General features: G+C 40.5%; 2 protein-coding genes across 23 annotated transcripts in view; both read right to left on the reverse strand.

Moving 5' to 3' along the window:
• Positions 1–6,204, reverse strand: part of CTNNBIP1 (catenin beta interacting protein 1) — a 39,572-nt gene extending 33,368 nt beyond the window's left edge. Inside the window, exon 1 of one of the 4 annotated variants that reach the window (XM_068916109.1) lies at positions 5,365–6,204. In XM_068916109.1, coding sequence (XP_068772210.1) covers positions 5,365–5,392 — 28 coding nt within the window. In that variant the 5' untranslated portion in view covers positions 5,393–6,204. Of the gene's footprint in view, positions 1–3,223; positions 3,464–4,170; positions 5,296–5,364 lie in introns of those variants that run through there. The other 3 variants (XM_068916111.1, XM_068916114.1, XM_068916112.1) reach the window with 3 other exon arrangements.
• A 25-nt stretch (positions 6,205–6,229) lies between these two features.
• Positions 6,230–17,451, reverse strand: part of LZIC (leucine zipper and CTNNBIP1 domain containing) — a 29,365-nt gene continuing 18,143 nt past the window's right edge. For 13 of the 19 annotated variants that reach the window (XM_068916099.1, XM_068916101.1, XM_068916091.1 and 10 more), the window contains 6 exons: positions 16,396–16,539; positions 15,131–15,266; positions 14,276–14,374; positions 13,504–13,599; positions 11,693–11,774; positions 9,278–10,812 (listed from right to left, as the gene is read on the reverse strand). In XM_068916099.1, the coding sequence (XP_068772200.1) occupies positions 10,754–10,812; positions 11,693–11,774; positions 13,504–13,599; positions 14,276–14,374; positions 15,131–15,266; positions 16,396–16,496 (573 nt within the window). In that variant the 5' untranslated portion in view covers positions 16,497–16,539 and the 3' untranslated portion in view covers positions 9,278–10,753. The other 6 variants (XM_068916104.1, XM_068916107.1, XM_068916106.1 and 3 more) reach the window with 3 other exon arrangements.

Here is a 17,451-nt window from a genome sequence, read left to right on the forward strand (position 1 = left end):
CAGGCACTATAAATGAGAATTATGTACAGTTTCTGCTTATATGATTTAACACTGAAGACCAAAAATACTTACATAATGTTCTTTTTAAAAGAACATTAAGGGATCTGATGGATTTTAGTCCGGCTGTAGGAAAAACATGCAGGATTAAGTGCTTTTTTTAAAGAGGGCTCACTGAAAAACAATTAAATACTAAGATTTATTTACCATTCTTGACACCTTTCTTAATAAAAATCAAGGTTTATTTTTGGCTGAACATCCTGCCATACCATTCCAGTAGTACTATGTGGAACAGCAGTGGTTTAAATAAAGAACATGTGTGATTAGGTTTGTTTTTTTTTTTTTTTTAAATCATCGCAGCTATTAAAATATCTGGAAACATAGTGAGAGTAAATATCTTTGTTTCTGCTATGTGGAATCTGCATTATAACCACCTTCTATCTAGAGACTTATACCAACTCTCATAATTAACATTTGGCCCAGTTCTTTGGATTACAACCTAAAAGTTTGCCAATTAAGAACACTAATACCAGGTCCAAACACTTCTGCACTATGTCCAGAAGGGTGCTAGTATAGCTACAACAGCTGCTACGTTTACTGTTGTATTTCAGCAGGAAATTCAGTCTGCTGACAGTTTGCAACAAAAGGAAATACAGTTTAGCATCCACATGCACGGAAATATTTCTGAAGATACCTAATTTTTCCATTTTGAAACAACACCTACAGGAAGTTTTCCTAAACCCATTCAACAGCAGTCTCCAAAAGGTACTTGCTTCTCCATATGCTCAACACTGTGCATTTCTGACATCTAAAACTAGGTCAAACAATGAAGATAGGAGCTTTGTAGTTCACAACAAATTTAAGAATTGAAATATTTATTGAAAGGCAGATGAACGTATATATTGATTCCAGACAACACAAACATTTTGGAGAGGCAACAGTGATAAACAGTATTAAACTACTACCAATTCTGCACAAGTTGTTTCCTAGGCAAATCATCATCCATCAGCATTAGTTACACCTAATGAAGTACATGCAGGTGTTCACTTCATTTGCCTTTATACAACCGCAGAACTATTTTGAATTTTTAGACAGAGGCATATCACAGTCAAAGTCAGCAATTACAACATTCAGCTTTTGTTTCAGCTCACTTGTGTTTTTGGTGAGGAAACAACACAAATTGGCTCGGAATCCTCTCTTCTCTCGTAAAGTTACCGTACTATGAGACCCAGCGGCGAGGGGTGGTAGAAGAGTGTGGAAATTCATCCAACTACAGATTTCCCACAAAACTGGGATTGAGAACTTGCTTTTTGCGCCCCCCCTAATATTTAACGAAATGATGACATATATTTAGTGAAATGTACCAGTATTACCCAGCTTTTTTAAAGAGAGCGGACAGAACCTTCTAATTCTCCTCTATGTGAGGTCCCTAGCACGGCATTTTCTCATTTTGGGGGCAAAGAAATAATCCCCTTCCCCATACACCTATGCTGCTCGTGCAGTGTGTAGCTAGAGCTCCTATATGCCACAGTAAACAGGTGTTCAGGCAAATGACAAGCGTGGTATAGCTGATGTGTATTTATTACACTGACTCCTGCCAGACTACAGGATGATTTTTCTGATGAAGATTTCATTATCTTCCCAGTCGGACACCAATGAATATTGAAAGCACTTTTATGTCTTATATAAAGTTTTTAGAACTTCCGTTGCAATGTTGAAAATGAACTAAAACAGAACTACTGCTTGGAAGTAATCTTGGGTAAGCCATAAAACTTCAGCCAACAGCCAGTCAATTATCAGTTAACTTGTTCAAAACTGCTCGCTATCGTCTTTATTCAATCTGATGAGGTTCCTTGTAGAATTGCGCTCTCAAGGTGCACGTGAACCAAACAAGGACTCAAATCATTTGCCAGCAATTCTAAATTGTACTGAAGCAGCTGCCAACTTCTACTGAAATGCTGAAAATATAGTGTAAGAAAAGATGCTTTTTCAGCTAATGGTGAAGTGAAGCAACTCCAGCGCATGTGAAGTACACCTGCCACCATTTTCCATCTATATCTGTTTGCCAAGGCAAACAGCAGGAACTCAGCTTTCAGGCTGATAACAAAATAAGTCTGCACTTATAAAAGGAGTAATACTGAGTTTTCTGTATGCCCCTTTACCTCCAGGGCCCTTACTTTCAAAATAAACCCCCTGAAGCATGTAGTCTGGCCTCACCCTTCACTATTCACATACTGTTTCTCCTTCAGTAGGCTATTTCTCATCGCATATGAGCTATAAAAATATCAAAAACAAAAGAAGTTTACAGCATGCAAGCTACTAAGCCACCAAAAAATAAATACAACATTTTAATTGCATAAATTTAATAAAAATGTCGTGCTCTCAAAACACTCAAAAGACGGGGCTACCACTATGCTGGAGACTATTCAGATTAGAAAACTAGGCAAGCTACCTAACTTGCCTGCAATTTTTTTCTCTTTTTTTTTTTTTTTTTTAAAAGGATCACATCTGCAGTATGTCTTGCTCTCATCTACAGAACATCAAAGCTTATTTTGCCAAACGTACCAAGATGAGGAACAGCCACATAAAAGATGACATACAGCAGAACAAAATACTCTCTTCTGGAGAGGAGAGAAAGCAAGTCAGCTGGTAGATGCATCCTGATGAAGCATGTCCGGATGCGAAGCAGAAACTACCATTATCTCTTACCTGCTTTCCGGACTACTAACACATTTGGATTTTGAAAACACTGCTGTCCCTAGTTTGTTATTTGCTGTCCCTGTCTCCCGCACCTTTCAAGGAGAGACAAAAAGTATCGTCAGCCAACGAGCACCGTCCACCCTGATGCTCAACACCCAAGTCGGAAGTTAGGAGGGGCCGCCTCACGCCCTCCCGCAGGCGCGCAGTCCTGAGCCAAGGCAGACCGCAGCAGCAAGAGGAGCCCTTCGTTAGAGACCTGCCGGAGCCTTGTGCCCAAACGGCGGCAGCGCTTTCCCGCGGGGGACGCCGAGGGCCCGCAGCCGGGCTGGGGCGTCGGGCGCTGCGCAGGCGAGGCCGCCCCGGAGCCGGCACCTGCCGCCGGGCGGGGCGCGGCCGTGCGGGGCGGGGGGCCGGGCCGGCCCGGCGCGGGGCTGGGGCCGGGGCCGGGGCGGCGGGGCCGGGCCTAGGGGCCGGCGGCGGGCGCCTTTGTTCGGGGGCGCCGCGCACAAAGGGCGGCCGCGCTCACCTGCGAGGGGCCGCCGGCCCCGGGCTGCTGCGGGCGGCGGCGGCGGGCGCTCGGCGCGGGCGGGCGGCGGTGCCGAGCGGAGCGGAGCGGAGCCGGGCCGAGGGGAGGGGAGGAGAGGGGAAGGCAGCGCAGCGCAGCGGCCGCCTCCTCCGTCGTGACTCACCGCGGCGGCGGCCCAGGCGGGCGGGCGGGCGGGCAGGGAGGGAGGCGCCTGGGCGGCTCCGGGGGAGGGACCCGCCGCGTCCCGGCGCCCAGGGCCCGGCGGCGCCGCAGGCACCACCCGAGCGCGGGGCCGCGCGGAAGGGGCGGGCCGGGGCCGGGGCCGGGGCCGGGCTCCCTCCCGCCTCCCCCGCCGGGGCCCCCGGGCAGCGGGTCTAGTCCCCGCCATCAGTCAGCCTCGTCCTACCTGAAGGGGCGTCCTGCGCATCTGGCTCTGAAACTAAGTGGTGCCAAGTATCTTCACGGGCTCTCTAGCTATCCCGCTCAGCGGGGCAGGCTCGAGGAGCACAGCTGCTCTGGTAGTGCCGTGGCAGACAAATCACAGGAACGTTAAAAGAGCAACACGAGTAGTTTTCAAAACTATTACGCTAAGGAAGTTAAAAAAATATATTACAGATGTTGCAAGATTCACTAGAGATAGATTCAAGCTACTTCAGTAAATACAGAAAATGCCATCTTCCGAGAACCTCCAACTAAAATGCATATCCATTTGGCCATTCAAGCACTCATAAAAATGACAGTATCAAAATCTGAAGTCCCACCTCGGCTCTCGAGGAAGAAGTCTTTCCCCCAGATAGGCCGAAGCAGTTTAATTTCCCTCCCAGTAAAAACACTGAGAGACAAATTTAAAAAAAAAAGGAAGATAGAGACCAAAAAGTTTTCACCCCTGCCCTGGCACTGTATCTCCATTTCAGCTTCCCACTAGGTTTAACAGCAGTACTGCTTACCTATAATATACATCGGTGGGGTCAGCAAGGTAAGCGTGAAATTCCTGAAGATAAAAAGGCCTTGCGTCCTGTGTGTTATTTAGTAAAATGCATCCGTCTTCTACTTGGCATTTAACTTAATTGCATAAAAATAGGCACAGCAATGAAATAGGTGGCACTTCCCTTAACAGCTTGTTACTTAATGACATCAAAGTCCAACGCCACTGAAATCCATACCCCACTGCCAGCTAATGAAGGTCTCAACATGAAAGCCTAGGCAAAGAGCAAAACCTAGCTGCTGACAGGAACAGTGCAAATATGCTGGGATCTGAGATCACTAACACATACACACAGCACAGCAGGCAGTAATGATTATTAATTATTTAAGAAAAGAACATAAGAGCACCAGCATAAGCTGAAGAAAAATATGCAGAAGCATCACTCTGGGATCCTCCAGTTGGATTAATGTTAATTAGCAGTACATGAGTCTAAGGGAAAGATCCAAAAGCATCTTACAGTAGTAGGAGCCTAAAATTAAGCCGTCATTTGCATTTTTGCACTAGCATGGGTTTTCTTCCTGATAGCATCATGGGCAAAACACCATTAATGATTAAGTATTGTCTAGCTCTTCTGTTCCAATTTAGCTGGCTGACTGTACAACAGTGTATATCAATTTCATATAGCATCAATTTACCACCCTGCATTTATTTAGAATAACTTTTTTTTTAGTGGAAGGAGATATTATAGGGCTTCTTCTACCTGTGGAGAATTTTATATTTATTTTCTTAAAACACTAAATCCAAATCAGCTTCTGCCCCCACCTTAGTTTCCTACCATCAAGCTTACTGAGATTTACAGAACTTTTGCTATCAAGTAAGGTGCCATCTTGCCATTGTACTATTCACTTTTAATATTAAAGCATATGACGGATTCTCAAGAGACCTCTTTACTCCTAGCTCTGCAATAGATTTAGTAGGTTGATCATGTCTTCAGTGACCGCACAGGCCTTCAAAAAGTTAACAGAAGATGCAAGTGCACTGCACTTATTACCTTACCAATTGTCATCCTACTTGCCCTATACACAAAACGGGAATAATAAAGCTTATCAGCAGCAGAGGAACGTTATAAAGTTTAATTATTTAAAGGTTAAGTCATTTTGAAAATTTTGACAAGTCTTATACAAAGACTGGGTATAAATTAAAAAATCCACTTCACCTGTTAGTTTTTTTTTTTTTTTTTCCATAACATAGCTTCTAATCACTTCTTTGTTTAATGAGGTTGCTGTTGGTTCTAGGAAGCCAAAACTTCAGGCAACTTTCTCCTCGGAGTCTTTGCTTGACTTCGAAAAAAATATTCTCAATTCACTGTCCTTTTCTCATCTCCAGTTCGTTCTTAATCAGCTTTGAAATTCATTTAGGCTTCCTTCACAGAACAGCTGCTTCCGCCCTCCACGTCCCTCTGTATTTACTGGCATCTCCCCCTCATTAAGGGCCTCCAACAGCATCTGTACACACAAACTCTGCTTTCATTATCCATCTGACTAAGCCACATGAGACAATAAGGAAAACTGGGTTTCCCCTCAAAGACGTCTATGGTACCCAATCAGGGAGCTGTTTTTAATTTGAAATCTTTTCGTTGGAAAATCTTTTACATTTTAGATTTGGCCTGACAATTCCAGTCCCTCAAAACCATCTTCTCGTGCAGAAACAGCCTAGTGTTTCCTGAAAATTAAATGAAGGTAAATCATTCAATCGGCTCTTCTTTTTCCACGTTGGGGATGCTACGATAGGGTCAGAAGAATCTGTTGGAATTTTTATGTCTAGTGGCTAGCAGTAATTGTCTAGGTGAGCTAGAGTATTTCAGAAAATTAAAGCAGCAGTATGACAACCTTTGTTGCTATATTTAATGGTTGTACAGACTGTGCCATGAGAAGGTATGCAGAGAGAGATTTTAGAGAGATGGACAAAAAAGCCCTTTAATGTAAAAGGCTAGGACTTAATCTTCTTTGTTAATCCAAACTTAGTTTGTATAGTAAGAAACCTTCTCACCTGCATGTTTTTTATCTGAAAACAGAACTGTCTCCAGATTAAATTTGGTATTTACAAAGTTACAAGCACGCTCTTATACGATGACGACTTAACTTTACAGAGCACTTGATGCTTCAGTTTTCTCCCTAATGTTTTTTTCTTTTGGTTCAATGCAATCACCAGACTCACCCTACAGAGAAAAAAAGATTTAAAAAGGGAGGTTATATATGGCCAAACAGAACCTTAGGCAACTCTGCTGACACGTTTAAAGCTACTGTACTTCATAATTCTTGTTTCAGAAGTAAAATGATAAACAAAAAAGACCTGTTAATCTTCAAAGCAATGTACGAACAATGACAACTTCATAACACTAGATATTCAAGTATCATAATCTGTATTTTACACTAGGAGAGAGAAATAGAGAGAATAAGCGATCTGCCCGAGCCTACTGCTGAACCTAGCTATTGCTGATGGAACTCAAACATCACAAGCTTGTGGGGTAAACCACAAAACCATGCTTTCACTAGAAAGTTGTTCTTTTGTTAACAGTTTTTATTTGAGCAAATGATTATTATAATAAATAGAATATGGATTTTTTCCCAGCCCCTGCAGAAACATTTTAGATATTGGTGGAGGTATATCTCAGGATTATTTGACAAAATCTTTAGCATAGCATACCAATCAACTTGCTGTGCCTCTGCAAAGAACCTAACCACTTCAAGTAAGTTACTTAAAGAACTATTTGCTAGGGCCAGCCTATGAACAGCTCCATATTGGCAACGGCTTCCTTTTTAAATTATACTTATAGTCAAGGCATTCTGCAGGAAGTACGCAGCCTCTGGATTAGAGTAATGCTTTCTGACTTCTCAAATTTTGAGAAGGCAAGTCTGGCCTGGCATACAGAATCTTGCAATAATATTGGCAGTTGATCTCGCTCTCATCTGTGCTCATCTAAATCACATGAGATCTTTTCAATAGCAGGCGGAGCACAACATTAAAAAGGATGGATCAACATAATAGTTTTCCAAATGCCTGCAGTACAGAAACCATGAAAAAAAAAAAAACTGAAATATTTGCAAATCCATTAAGAAAATAGTCTATCCTGAGAACTGCAAGGAAAAAAATTTCCATATTATTGTACAGTAACTTATTGTGATGTGTGAGAGTGCTGAGAGATTTCATTTACATATTAATGCTTCAAGCAGTTTGGGAAGTGGAAAGAGAGTTACTTAGCACCAGTAATGAGCAGAAAGGAAAAGAAGGCAGCTACGGTCCCCATGTACTGTTTTGTTTTCAGTAATTTTAGACTGTCTAATGATGCCTTTTAATAAGCTCCTCTCAGCTGTAAAGCTGCAGTCAGCCTTTGTCAGAGAAGATAATACTGTCCCAGACAGCAAAATAGTTCTAATATCATGGACAAAGAACGCCATCTAAATGTAAGCTTCTTTAAAAAAAAAAAGGAGAAAAAAGTTCCATCTGTGAAATACATGAATTGTTTTGTCTACACTGTGTCTTTTTGTTTCTAAAATAGCAGATTTCAAAAGGGTAACTGTTAAAGCAAAATACATTCTCAAAACATATTTTCTGGTTTCTTCTACGCCAGTCCTAGTTACCAATTAGACAAACTTGTTTATTTACAGGGTATCTATGCCTATAAATGCAAGCTAAATTATGACTGATGATACTTATTTTCTGTTTACAGTCTATGTTACAGACTTGTCCTCTAAGTGATTATTATTTGGCATTAACACTGCAGTGGAATATCTAAATTTAAGATAGTATTTCCGCTCCACTCACTCAGTTTAATGGCAGCTCCCACTGAAGCTGTTGTCTGAGTAAAAACGGGCTAAGATGCATGCACTGTAGGTGCCACACTGAGGTTCCACTACAGGATTCCTACACAGGATTCCTCAAAACAGCGGGTCACCTTCATTGCTGACAAACACAAGTCCAACTCCACTCTTGCCAAAAGCTGTCATGCCACCATGAGCTGGTACTGAATTGAGTCCATATTTAGTTTAAAAAAAAGGTTTCTAAATCATTACCAACTTGAAAAGAATTCAGTTTCATCCTCTTTCAGGACTTGTCTGTCTTAGTTTTTATAACTCAAAGCACAAACAAGATGGAGACAAGATTGTTTTTTCCTCGGAATTCTTCTGATCTTTCCAATATTATCACCACTCTTTCCTTTCCAGCAACAGACTTGTTGCTACAGAAATGACCACGTTTTACAGATCAATAGCAAAGAGATAAATTTAAACTTAACAGTATTCAGAAAAACATTTAGTTTCTCAAGGTTCCAAGTGCATCCACAGAAACTTTCCAAACTTGTAACGTTATGTCTTTAGGAGGTTGCTTTTACCAAAACAGCTAAAAGAACAAAGAGCTACCACTTCAGATTTATGCCTAGAGCTTAGACAGGCTTACCAATTAAAAAAAAAAAAATACACGATCACTAAAAACAGCACAAAATCTGGTTGCCCTGAAAATACACCTATCACCTGAGCAACACAGGTACAGATCTCTGCTTATCCTCCTTTTAATGTACTTATTGCATATTGTACTTTGCTCTCATTTAAGGAAAAATAAATTTATCACTTAGAAAAATCAGTTTATATGTAGAATTTAAGTAGCAAAATGGTAGCTTTCCTCTCTTGCTACCTATCTGCCCCATCTTATGTGAAGAGGAACCCACTGTATCTGTGACTCTCAAGCACATTACATTTCCAAAGTCACACTTTCTCTGGGGGAGTACCACATAATAATAGTACATGCCAATCCACTCACAGCCAAACGCTCCATTTACCAATGATATTTCACAACACTTCCTCCACTTTTGAAGCTTTCCAAAGAAAGGAAGTGCCGACTCGCACTTGAAACATCTAGGGAAAAGGACTAAAAACCATCCAGTGTTTGAATTTTTTGGTATACAAATAGAGGGAAATTACTTTTTTTCAATGGGCCAGAAGCAGTAAGGTGACCTGAACAGATGTCTCCACGCAGCTACACTGTGTAAAAAAACCTGGGATTTATGCTTCTAGTTTCAGACAAACCACTTCCTCATAAGGAAATGTCAAGCTTTTCTCCTCCACCTGTTCAGAGAAAGAGATACAATTGTTAATAGGTAGCAAGTCCAGAGAAATATCTTTTGCTTCTACCTATATCCTTTGCTAATGGTAAAATTGCTAATGGTAAAATAAGAATGGAAAGAGGCACGAATATGACATTCGGTTAAGAAATGCCTTTTCTGTTGTGGTTGTTCCTGATACCATTAGATCAGCGCCCGAATATATGCCAAGGGTAGAGCAGACCCAAAAACCATGCTTCTCAAGCTGAAAAAAATTCTCAAATAAAGGCGTCCAAACAGCTCAGACGAAATTCTGATTACTGAAGTACATGTGAAGCTGCCACTACTGTCAGAATAATAACTCTAATATTGATTGTATTACAAGGAAGCGTGAAAATATTTTTAAGTTAAATACACATCTGGAGCACCAACTACAGCCTCTCCACACTGAGGTCCTCGTTTATGCTCCAAAGTCTGGCTAAAAACTCAACAATGTGGGATTTTAAATCCTCTTAAACCCTGATATTACTCAGGATTTTAACTTCCCCGTGGAGGCACAAATCCTCCCTTCTCCGCAACACCACCATCTGATAATTAGATTGGGCCACACTCGCACCAAAGACTTTCAGTTCATTTACTGCGTAGATCAACCATGTAATGAGAGCTCCCTCCCTTTTCTAATTTGTCTCTACTTGCAAACTATTTCATGCTATCTCAGAAATCTTGGGAAAAAACAGTAGCTTGTAGTTATACATCCAGAGCTAGGGTAAGAGGTCACAGAAAGGGCTTCTCCTTGCCATTTCCTAGCAATTCCCTGTCGTTTCAATACAGAAGGTTAAATTACTCCAGAAGTCTCCCAACAGGACTTCCATTGTTTGTCAATCAAGATTGGGATACAATGGCACTTATTCATGCGCAGAGCAAACAAGCTGACAAGGGCCAATGATCAGTATGCAGTCTCACTCTGGATGTTCTGCAAATAGTTTGCAGAAAGATGGCATTTCAAATAAACTATGTCAAGTTTCAAAAGCTGCAATGCATTCCTAGTATAAACTATTTAGTGGGGAGTCCAGACAAATTCAAAATTAAGACAGTTTGAGAGCAACTTGAAGAATCACCCAAAAACTAACTCATTCATTCGGACTGTTCCTGGAAAAGATCTCCTTGCTACAGCCACATGCAAAAAGATGATGTTTTAATACTTGGAGAAATATACATTCAGAAAAGTTGAAAATAGCTGATTTTTTTCAAAGATAATCATACTAAGGTTTTGTTTTTAGGAGTACCACTTAGTGTTTAGCCTCAGAAATTATGTTACTGAGGGGCAGAGACACCAGGGTTCCAAAGTGCACTTTAAGGCTGTTTACTTCATATCTTCTGGTTAAGAACCCAAGAGGTTTACGGTTCGTTGGGGTTTTTTGCAATATCTTGAAAATAGAACAAACAATTACAACATGACAGAAGTCCAGTACTCCCAACAACTGGAGAGATTCAAGCCCCACACACCTCTTCATTGTTTTGCCTTCTCTACTTCAAAACTTGCTAGAGCAAAGACTTTGTCTCCTGATCCTATGGGAGAAAAAAAAAAACATTTTCAGTATGTATTAACAAAATTGTGTTTTAGAGATTTTTCTCATAGGATTTACATCAAGCAACACTTTTCAGATAAAAAAAACTAAATGTACATTTTTAAAGCCAAAAGACTTGAGCACATTAAAAAAAAAAAAAGGGGGCCATATATGGATTGGAAAGGTCTGAACCTAGCCATATAGAGAGCTTCTAACGGAGTACCCTTCTGAACACCTTGCTTGCACCCTCAGGAAAAGGGGTGCTCAGAGGTACACCACAGGGCCAGTTTATTTGTACCCTGACCTAGTCTGGCACATTCCTGCCGTTCACAATTCTTCCACCACAGTTCTAACTGTAATGCTAGAATCAACTGCTGTGCTCATTTAATTCCTCTTATAAATGCATTTTTGGTCTTGTCAACATGATTAGAGCTATGACAATCACGGCAAGAAGAGAGGTTTAAAGCTGTATTTTGACAGTGTGCCAGTAACTGCAGAGTTCTCTGCAGCCAGGGGAGAAAAAGGCATTCCTAAAGAGAGACAGTAATGCAAGGAAAACATAAAATAAAATAGAATAAAAATAAAAAAAGTGCTTAACTGTAAGAATGCTATCTCTCCTCAAGACAGAGCAGCCTTCAGCATTATGGGGAACACTTGGCATTCTACGGCCGTTTGGCACTGGGTTTATTTGCTGCATTACTTTTTCGTCATGGACAGCATATCAGAATTTCATTGTTAACAAAAAAGAGAAATGTATGAAAAAATTGAAGAGCATGAATCTTTTGTTTGTGTTTGCTCCTTCATAGTGGGATCACAGGCATTTTTATCTATCAGTGTTCAAAGAGGAAAAGAAACTGGAAGTTAGGAGAATGAAAACTTACCAAGGTCACTGGAGACTCTCTCAAACTGGCTCAGGGCTGCACCAGCATTTGCTGACAAGAAAGTCTCATCATCTGCAGTCAGCTAAACCAAAAGAGCCGTAACTGTGAACTTGGTACCTTAACTGTGCATATTCCCACCTCTGCAAAGATCTATATCAGCATTTACATGAAATGCACCACATTAGAGGGCTTATCAATTTGCCATTTTTAAGCAATGTCTTTATCTAATATAGTAAAAGCCAAAGTAAAACAGCAAGCTCTTCCCCCTCCCACTGAATTTCTTCCTCAGTGACGTCAGTCAGCCCAGAAAGGACAGCATAAGCAAGATCAGACATGTCTCTAAATGCATCAGTTTCAAGCTGACCTGCAGTGGTATTTTTTTTCTGAGAAAGTCACCCTTCACTCCTGTACCAAAACTATGCAGAGGATGTCTGCTATGTTTTGGTCACGTGCTCCACCCAGTAAATAGCTAAGACCTACGTTCACTTCACATCACCTGCTGAGGAACGTGACAACATGCAGTTGCCAGCAGCTTTGACCGTGTTAAGAGTCAGTGACCTAGAAATTGTCCTCCTCCTTTTATAGTGCTGCAAACCATCAGTCACATTTACACATGCATATTTTGCTTTTATGTAGGTGCTCTGATGCCTTGCGACTGATGCCCATAAAATATTTACAATAATGAAGTAGTAACCTACAGTTGGAAGACTATATTCAAAGTTAAGACTCACTCATTTAAGTAGCCTCAGATGTATATCCTATTAGAGCAAAGAAGAAATAGGTGTGTCAAACTATCCAGTCTGAGTACGTCCACAGCACGACACCAAGTATCCCTAACAGTTAAGCCTCATATCTTCCACCAAATACTCTGAGGGACACTCCTTTTATCTTCATCTATCCACCGTCCTTTGACTCACCCATTAAGCCACAGGTACTCCTGGTACACTAAAAATTTTTACAGATTTTCCTAACTTAGTGAAGTGGCTTGTCTGAAATGATCTAATCCTCTGGCATGAGTTCCTTGGACGTCGTCAAACATTCAGTTCACGACCTTAACTAGCCTTTTTACCCATTTTTTCAAAACATTTTTCTCTTGGACGGTCTAGCAATAAAAATATTCTGAGGGAAAGCATTTGCCAATATCATCTAACTGGAATGTAGCTCCTCTATATACTGCACTTGATCTTCTCCATGACTTTTCCTCATTTCACAAGGAAGTTTAAGCACAGAGCTCCCTGACAACCCATTTTCTTCATATACCATCAACAAAAAGCAATAACTTCCCTTCCTCCCTCTAGTGGCAAAAGCCAGAAGTTGTTCTGCACACTGAGGTACTCATCATGGAAAATCATCAGTAACTCACTCGTCTCCCCAGTTTATTTGTCTTACACCAAGAGGTAGGCATTATCACCATTACAGAAGTAAGTTAAAGCCCAAAGTATGTTAAAAGCCTCGGATTGTTCCTCAAAGGTGGGTGGCTTGCAGTTAACCAGGAAAAGATTTATATTACAGCTTCTATAAACCGGTACAGGTTGACATTCTTTATATATGATCCACTCAGATGGCCCACCAAAGAGGGCATTTTCAAGTAGTAATAGCTTTATATAAACATACATCACTATCTGACATATGCTCAGTAGTGAGCACGCCAGAAAGCTTATCACTAAAACACAGGAATATTTATGTGCAACAAAAGCAAGTTACAAGGCACTAATTTTATCATTTGTCTCTTCTCTTCTAATAACTTAAAATTCCTCCTCAACATATATATAGAAATTTCTGTTCACCTAGTTATCATACCAACACCTTACCTTCTCACCAAGCTTTCTGAGGGCAGTCAGGATTTCCACTTTCTGCTGCGTGTAGAGGTCCCGTCCTAGCTTCCCAACCATTAGGTCTCGGTCCATCTTCATACCAGAAAAAAGTCAAAACGTGTAAGCTTTCCATTAGTTTCACACAAAGTGACAGCATGACCAGTGCAACAACCTAGAAACATCACCAGTGAGCACGGAACCTCCAGAAGTAACACACAGAGCCACCCACGATTTAAAAGATGGCTGTAAAGCTGTAAACTGTTTTTTACACTGTTCTACGCCCTTCGCACCTAACCTTAGCATACTTGATTTCTCTGACCTTGAACTTCTTTTAATCGAAGACTGCTGTTCATTCAAAATTTTGGATTCACGTGTCAGTGAGCCATGCGGGAACCACATTTCATTTCACTTTATCTGGATCTCAAGTTCAGTCTCGATCCCCAAGATATGAGTGCACTCATTTCCACACTTCCAAAATCATGCTCTTCATATTTTCTATTTGCAATTATATTCAGTTGACTATCTGTTGATAACATTTTTGGTTTTAAGCAGCAATAGTACAGAATTCAAGAAATACACATTGCTGTCCCCATTACTTCAATGGGCGTTTGAAAATGAACAAACGCTGCAAGATAACAACTTCTCTTATCTTCTTCTGATGCTACCACCAAGTTTTCCGACACACTTGGTGCTTTCCTTGCAATTATGCCAAATTTAATCAGTCTACCTGAAATAAGCACAGTTGCTACAGTAGAACAGAAATCTTCACCTCTGCCAACTTTGTCCTTAATTGCCTTGGTTGTTTCTTTGCAAACATTCTAATTACTTCTGGAGTTTTAAATGCTTGGCTGATGGCTGCTTGTATTGCCTGCAAGGAAAAGAACAAGAATGACTACAACTAATAGCAGGCATAAACCATAGCTACCATGACGAGACTAACGCAGGCCAGAATGCATCATTAGTATTCTTGGTATCGTTTGAGAAGAGAACTTCTGCTTGCATGACCACAGAAGAGAGACGGAAAAATATATGACCTTCATGCAAGGCTTGAAAAATCCACTAATTAGTGCACTTTAAAGAGAAAAGCTATAAAACTTTTTATCAGATTCTAAGTCTTAATTTCTAATTACTTCCAACATCTTCTCGATATTAGCACAACACAAGTAGATGTGCTATTATCTTTAGCAGTTGTAATGCTCACTTTGACAATCGCAACTCTTCCAAGGGTAAGCAGAATGAAATTGTTACGATATTGATCGGCCTCCTGTTGTTGTTCAAAATCCGCTAGGGAGTATCAAAACTACCTCTCTTCACACCTTTCATACTGTTTTCTAATATTAAAGATCTGATATCTTTAGGTCCTGCAGTCTCCCACATTTTTCCACAGTGTTATGGCGATGATTCTTCAGTTTGTTTTTCTTTTGAAAGGAAGAGCCCTAACCAAGTTATTATATTTGGACATATACTAAGTAATAAAAACATTAGATACGAAGATCTAGATTTCACACATCTATAAGAATTATAATGAATCACTTGTATCTGTTTTCTGTTTCTTCAAGTCCAGATACAATGTGAACCGTTTTTAGTAAAACATCAGAAAGATCTGAGTAAGAATCATCCTTACCAGCTGCATCCCACTGAGCTCATCCACCAAAGTCATATCTCCAGACATAATCTTCTTCAGTGAGTCATTAATCTCACTCAGCTGTTCTAGAGTTTCTTTTTTGGTCTCTTCATACTCATCTGCATCTAGTTCCTCTCTAAAGATCCAACAAGACACATTAATTCACAGGATTAAACACGAGATATAACATGGAGAAAAAGATCTCAGGGAGTATCCTGAAGTATGCTTCCTCAGATAGCAATGAAAACATTCACACCACTTCAGATTATTTTGCCTTTAGCCTCTTTAACTGTTATTTAGCTAACGCATACATAGTTTTCTTCTTGTTTTTACATCAGCTCCTAGCCACCCATGCACTTATGTTGCTTGTACAAAGTCACTCGTATATTAAAAAGACCCTGACAACTACAAAATACTCAACGCTTAGTGCAATATTTAATAGTGCATTTTGCAACTGAACAAAAATATGCAGAGAGATTACCTTGCTAAAAGCTATGATGAAACAAATTACTTGAAAAGCCCGTCTCCTCACCCCAAAACCATCAAGTTAGTCAGGGAGAAAAAACACTAGCCTTTGATCTGGTCCCCTGACCAGTAGTCAACTCAAAGAATGGCACTGCTAACCCTTACCACTTAGAATTGTTCTTGAAAAAACATACTAAAGCTTTATTGTTGGATTAGTTAGAATTATAGTCAGAGAAGGCGTGCAAAACCAGACAGGATGTTTAAGTACCAATACTGAGACGGAGGAAAAAAAACAAAACACGTTTCTTTGATAACCCAGTCTATCTGAAACGTTGTTAGCCTACTAAGAGCTAACGAGTCAGGACAACCACACAAAGCTATAAAAAATAAACATCCATAATTAAAAGACAAAGCAAAATAGACACAAAAGCAAATCATTGCTATTAAAAAAGCCCATATGGAAATTGTGAATTCTGTAAAGAGCTATCAGAAGTTTAAGAAGTCATACAGAAATGTAAAATTTCAAAGAAAATAGTAATGAATATTTCTGCCCTCATTTTCCTCAAGATGACTATAAGTAAAATGATCTTATTATTAAGAAAGCTTTTTTCCCCAAGTCACTCTTACTACTCAGTACAAACACCCTACCATTATTAAAAAAAAAAAAAAAAAGAACAAAGCCACAACAAAACATAAAACAAAAAAAGCCCACAAGACTTGTGAAAGGTACACGATTTTCCTTCTCCAAACCACCGATGAAAAACATTCACATTTCAGAGGAAAGTATTTATTTTTATTACCTGCACTCTTCTAGATCTTGAAGCTGCTGCACTAATCTATCCAACTGCTCTTCCAAGTTTTGCTTTAGCTTACTGGTTTCTGTTGTTCCTCTGGAAGCCATTTTCAGTTTTCACATAAAAATTTTAAGTTGTTACATGACACTCCTAGGAGAAAAACATTTTATTGTTGTGCATCAACAACCTAAGATGTATTTTAAAATGCTCCAAGTATCAATAAAATGATGGAATATCTTGGTGACTGAATATCCAACCAAAATATTTTGAGATATCAGCAGCGGAAATATAGGAATACTAAGCTAGGTCTATAGGATCATCCTCTTTGTAGTAAGAAGCAGTTCACCAACTTAACTCAAACAGCCGCAGCATGGGAAAACAGAAATTGGTTTGAAATCAAACAGCAGTTACTGAACTCTTCAGGCCCTACTTTATGCAACAGAAAACCGTTCTCTTCACCTGTCCCTCGGAAAGTTATTTCAAAGGGACAACAACCCAGATCCGGGCATTTGAAGCATACAAACACCTTCAATAAAATCATTAGACATAAAGATGTGCAATACTGTAGAAGAAGTTTTTGCTTTTTTGGATAATAAATACAAGCCACCAAAGCAAGGTAAGTGATCAATCCGATATTCCCAAGTAATGTACCAATTCAACAGCCGTTCAATACCAAGTCCTTATGATTGCCGCTAATGACTGATTTTCACTAACGACAACAACTCGTGCCAGCAGGTGGAAGACGCACAAGGAAACGCCATCCTCCCCGCTGGAAAGGCATGAAAGATCAGAAGCTGCCAAAAGAGCTACGGGCGGGGGGGGGGCAGAGAAAGGGAAGCAAGAACTTGAGCGCTATGTAATTTTCTTCTCCTTGTCTCTAAAAAAGGCTCCAGCTGGGCTCTGCCTCTTCCACCGCCGCCAGCGCACCGCAGGGAGCCAGAGGCACATCACATCCCATCCCCGCCCCGCCAAGCCCCGCCACGCAGGGCCGCGAACTGAGAAAGGAGGCGACCCCCCACCCCCCCCACCGCCGAGCTCGGCCCCAGGCCCCCGGCAAGAGGA

Source organism: Struthio camelus, chromosome 21 (assembly GCF_040807025.1).
Source record: "Struthio camelus isolate bStrCam1 chromosome 21, bStrCam1.hap1, whole genome shotgun sequence".
In the NCBI taxonomy this organism is placed as follows: Eukaryota; Metazoa; Chordata; class Aves; order Struthioniformes; family Struthionidae; genus Struthio; species Struthio camelus.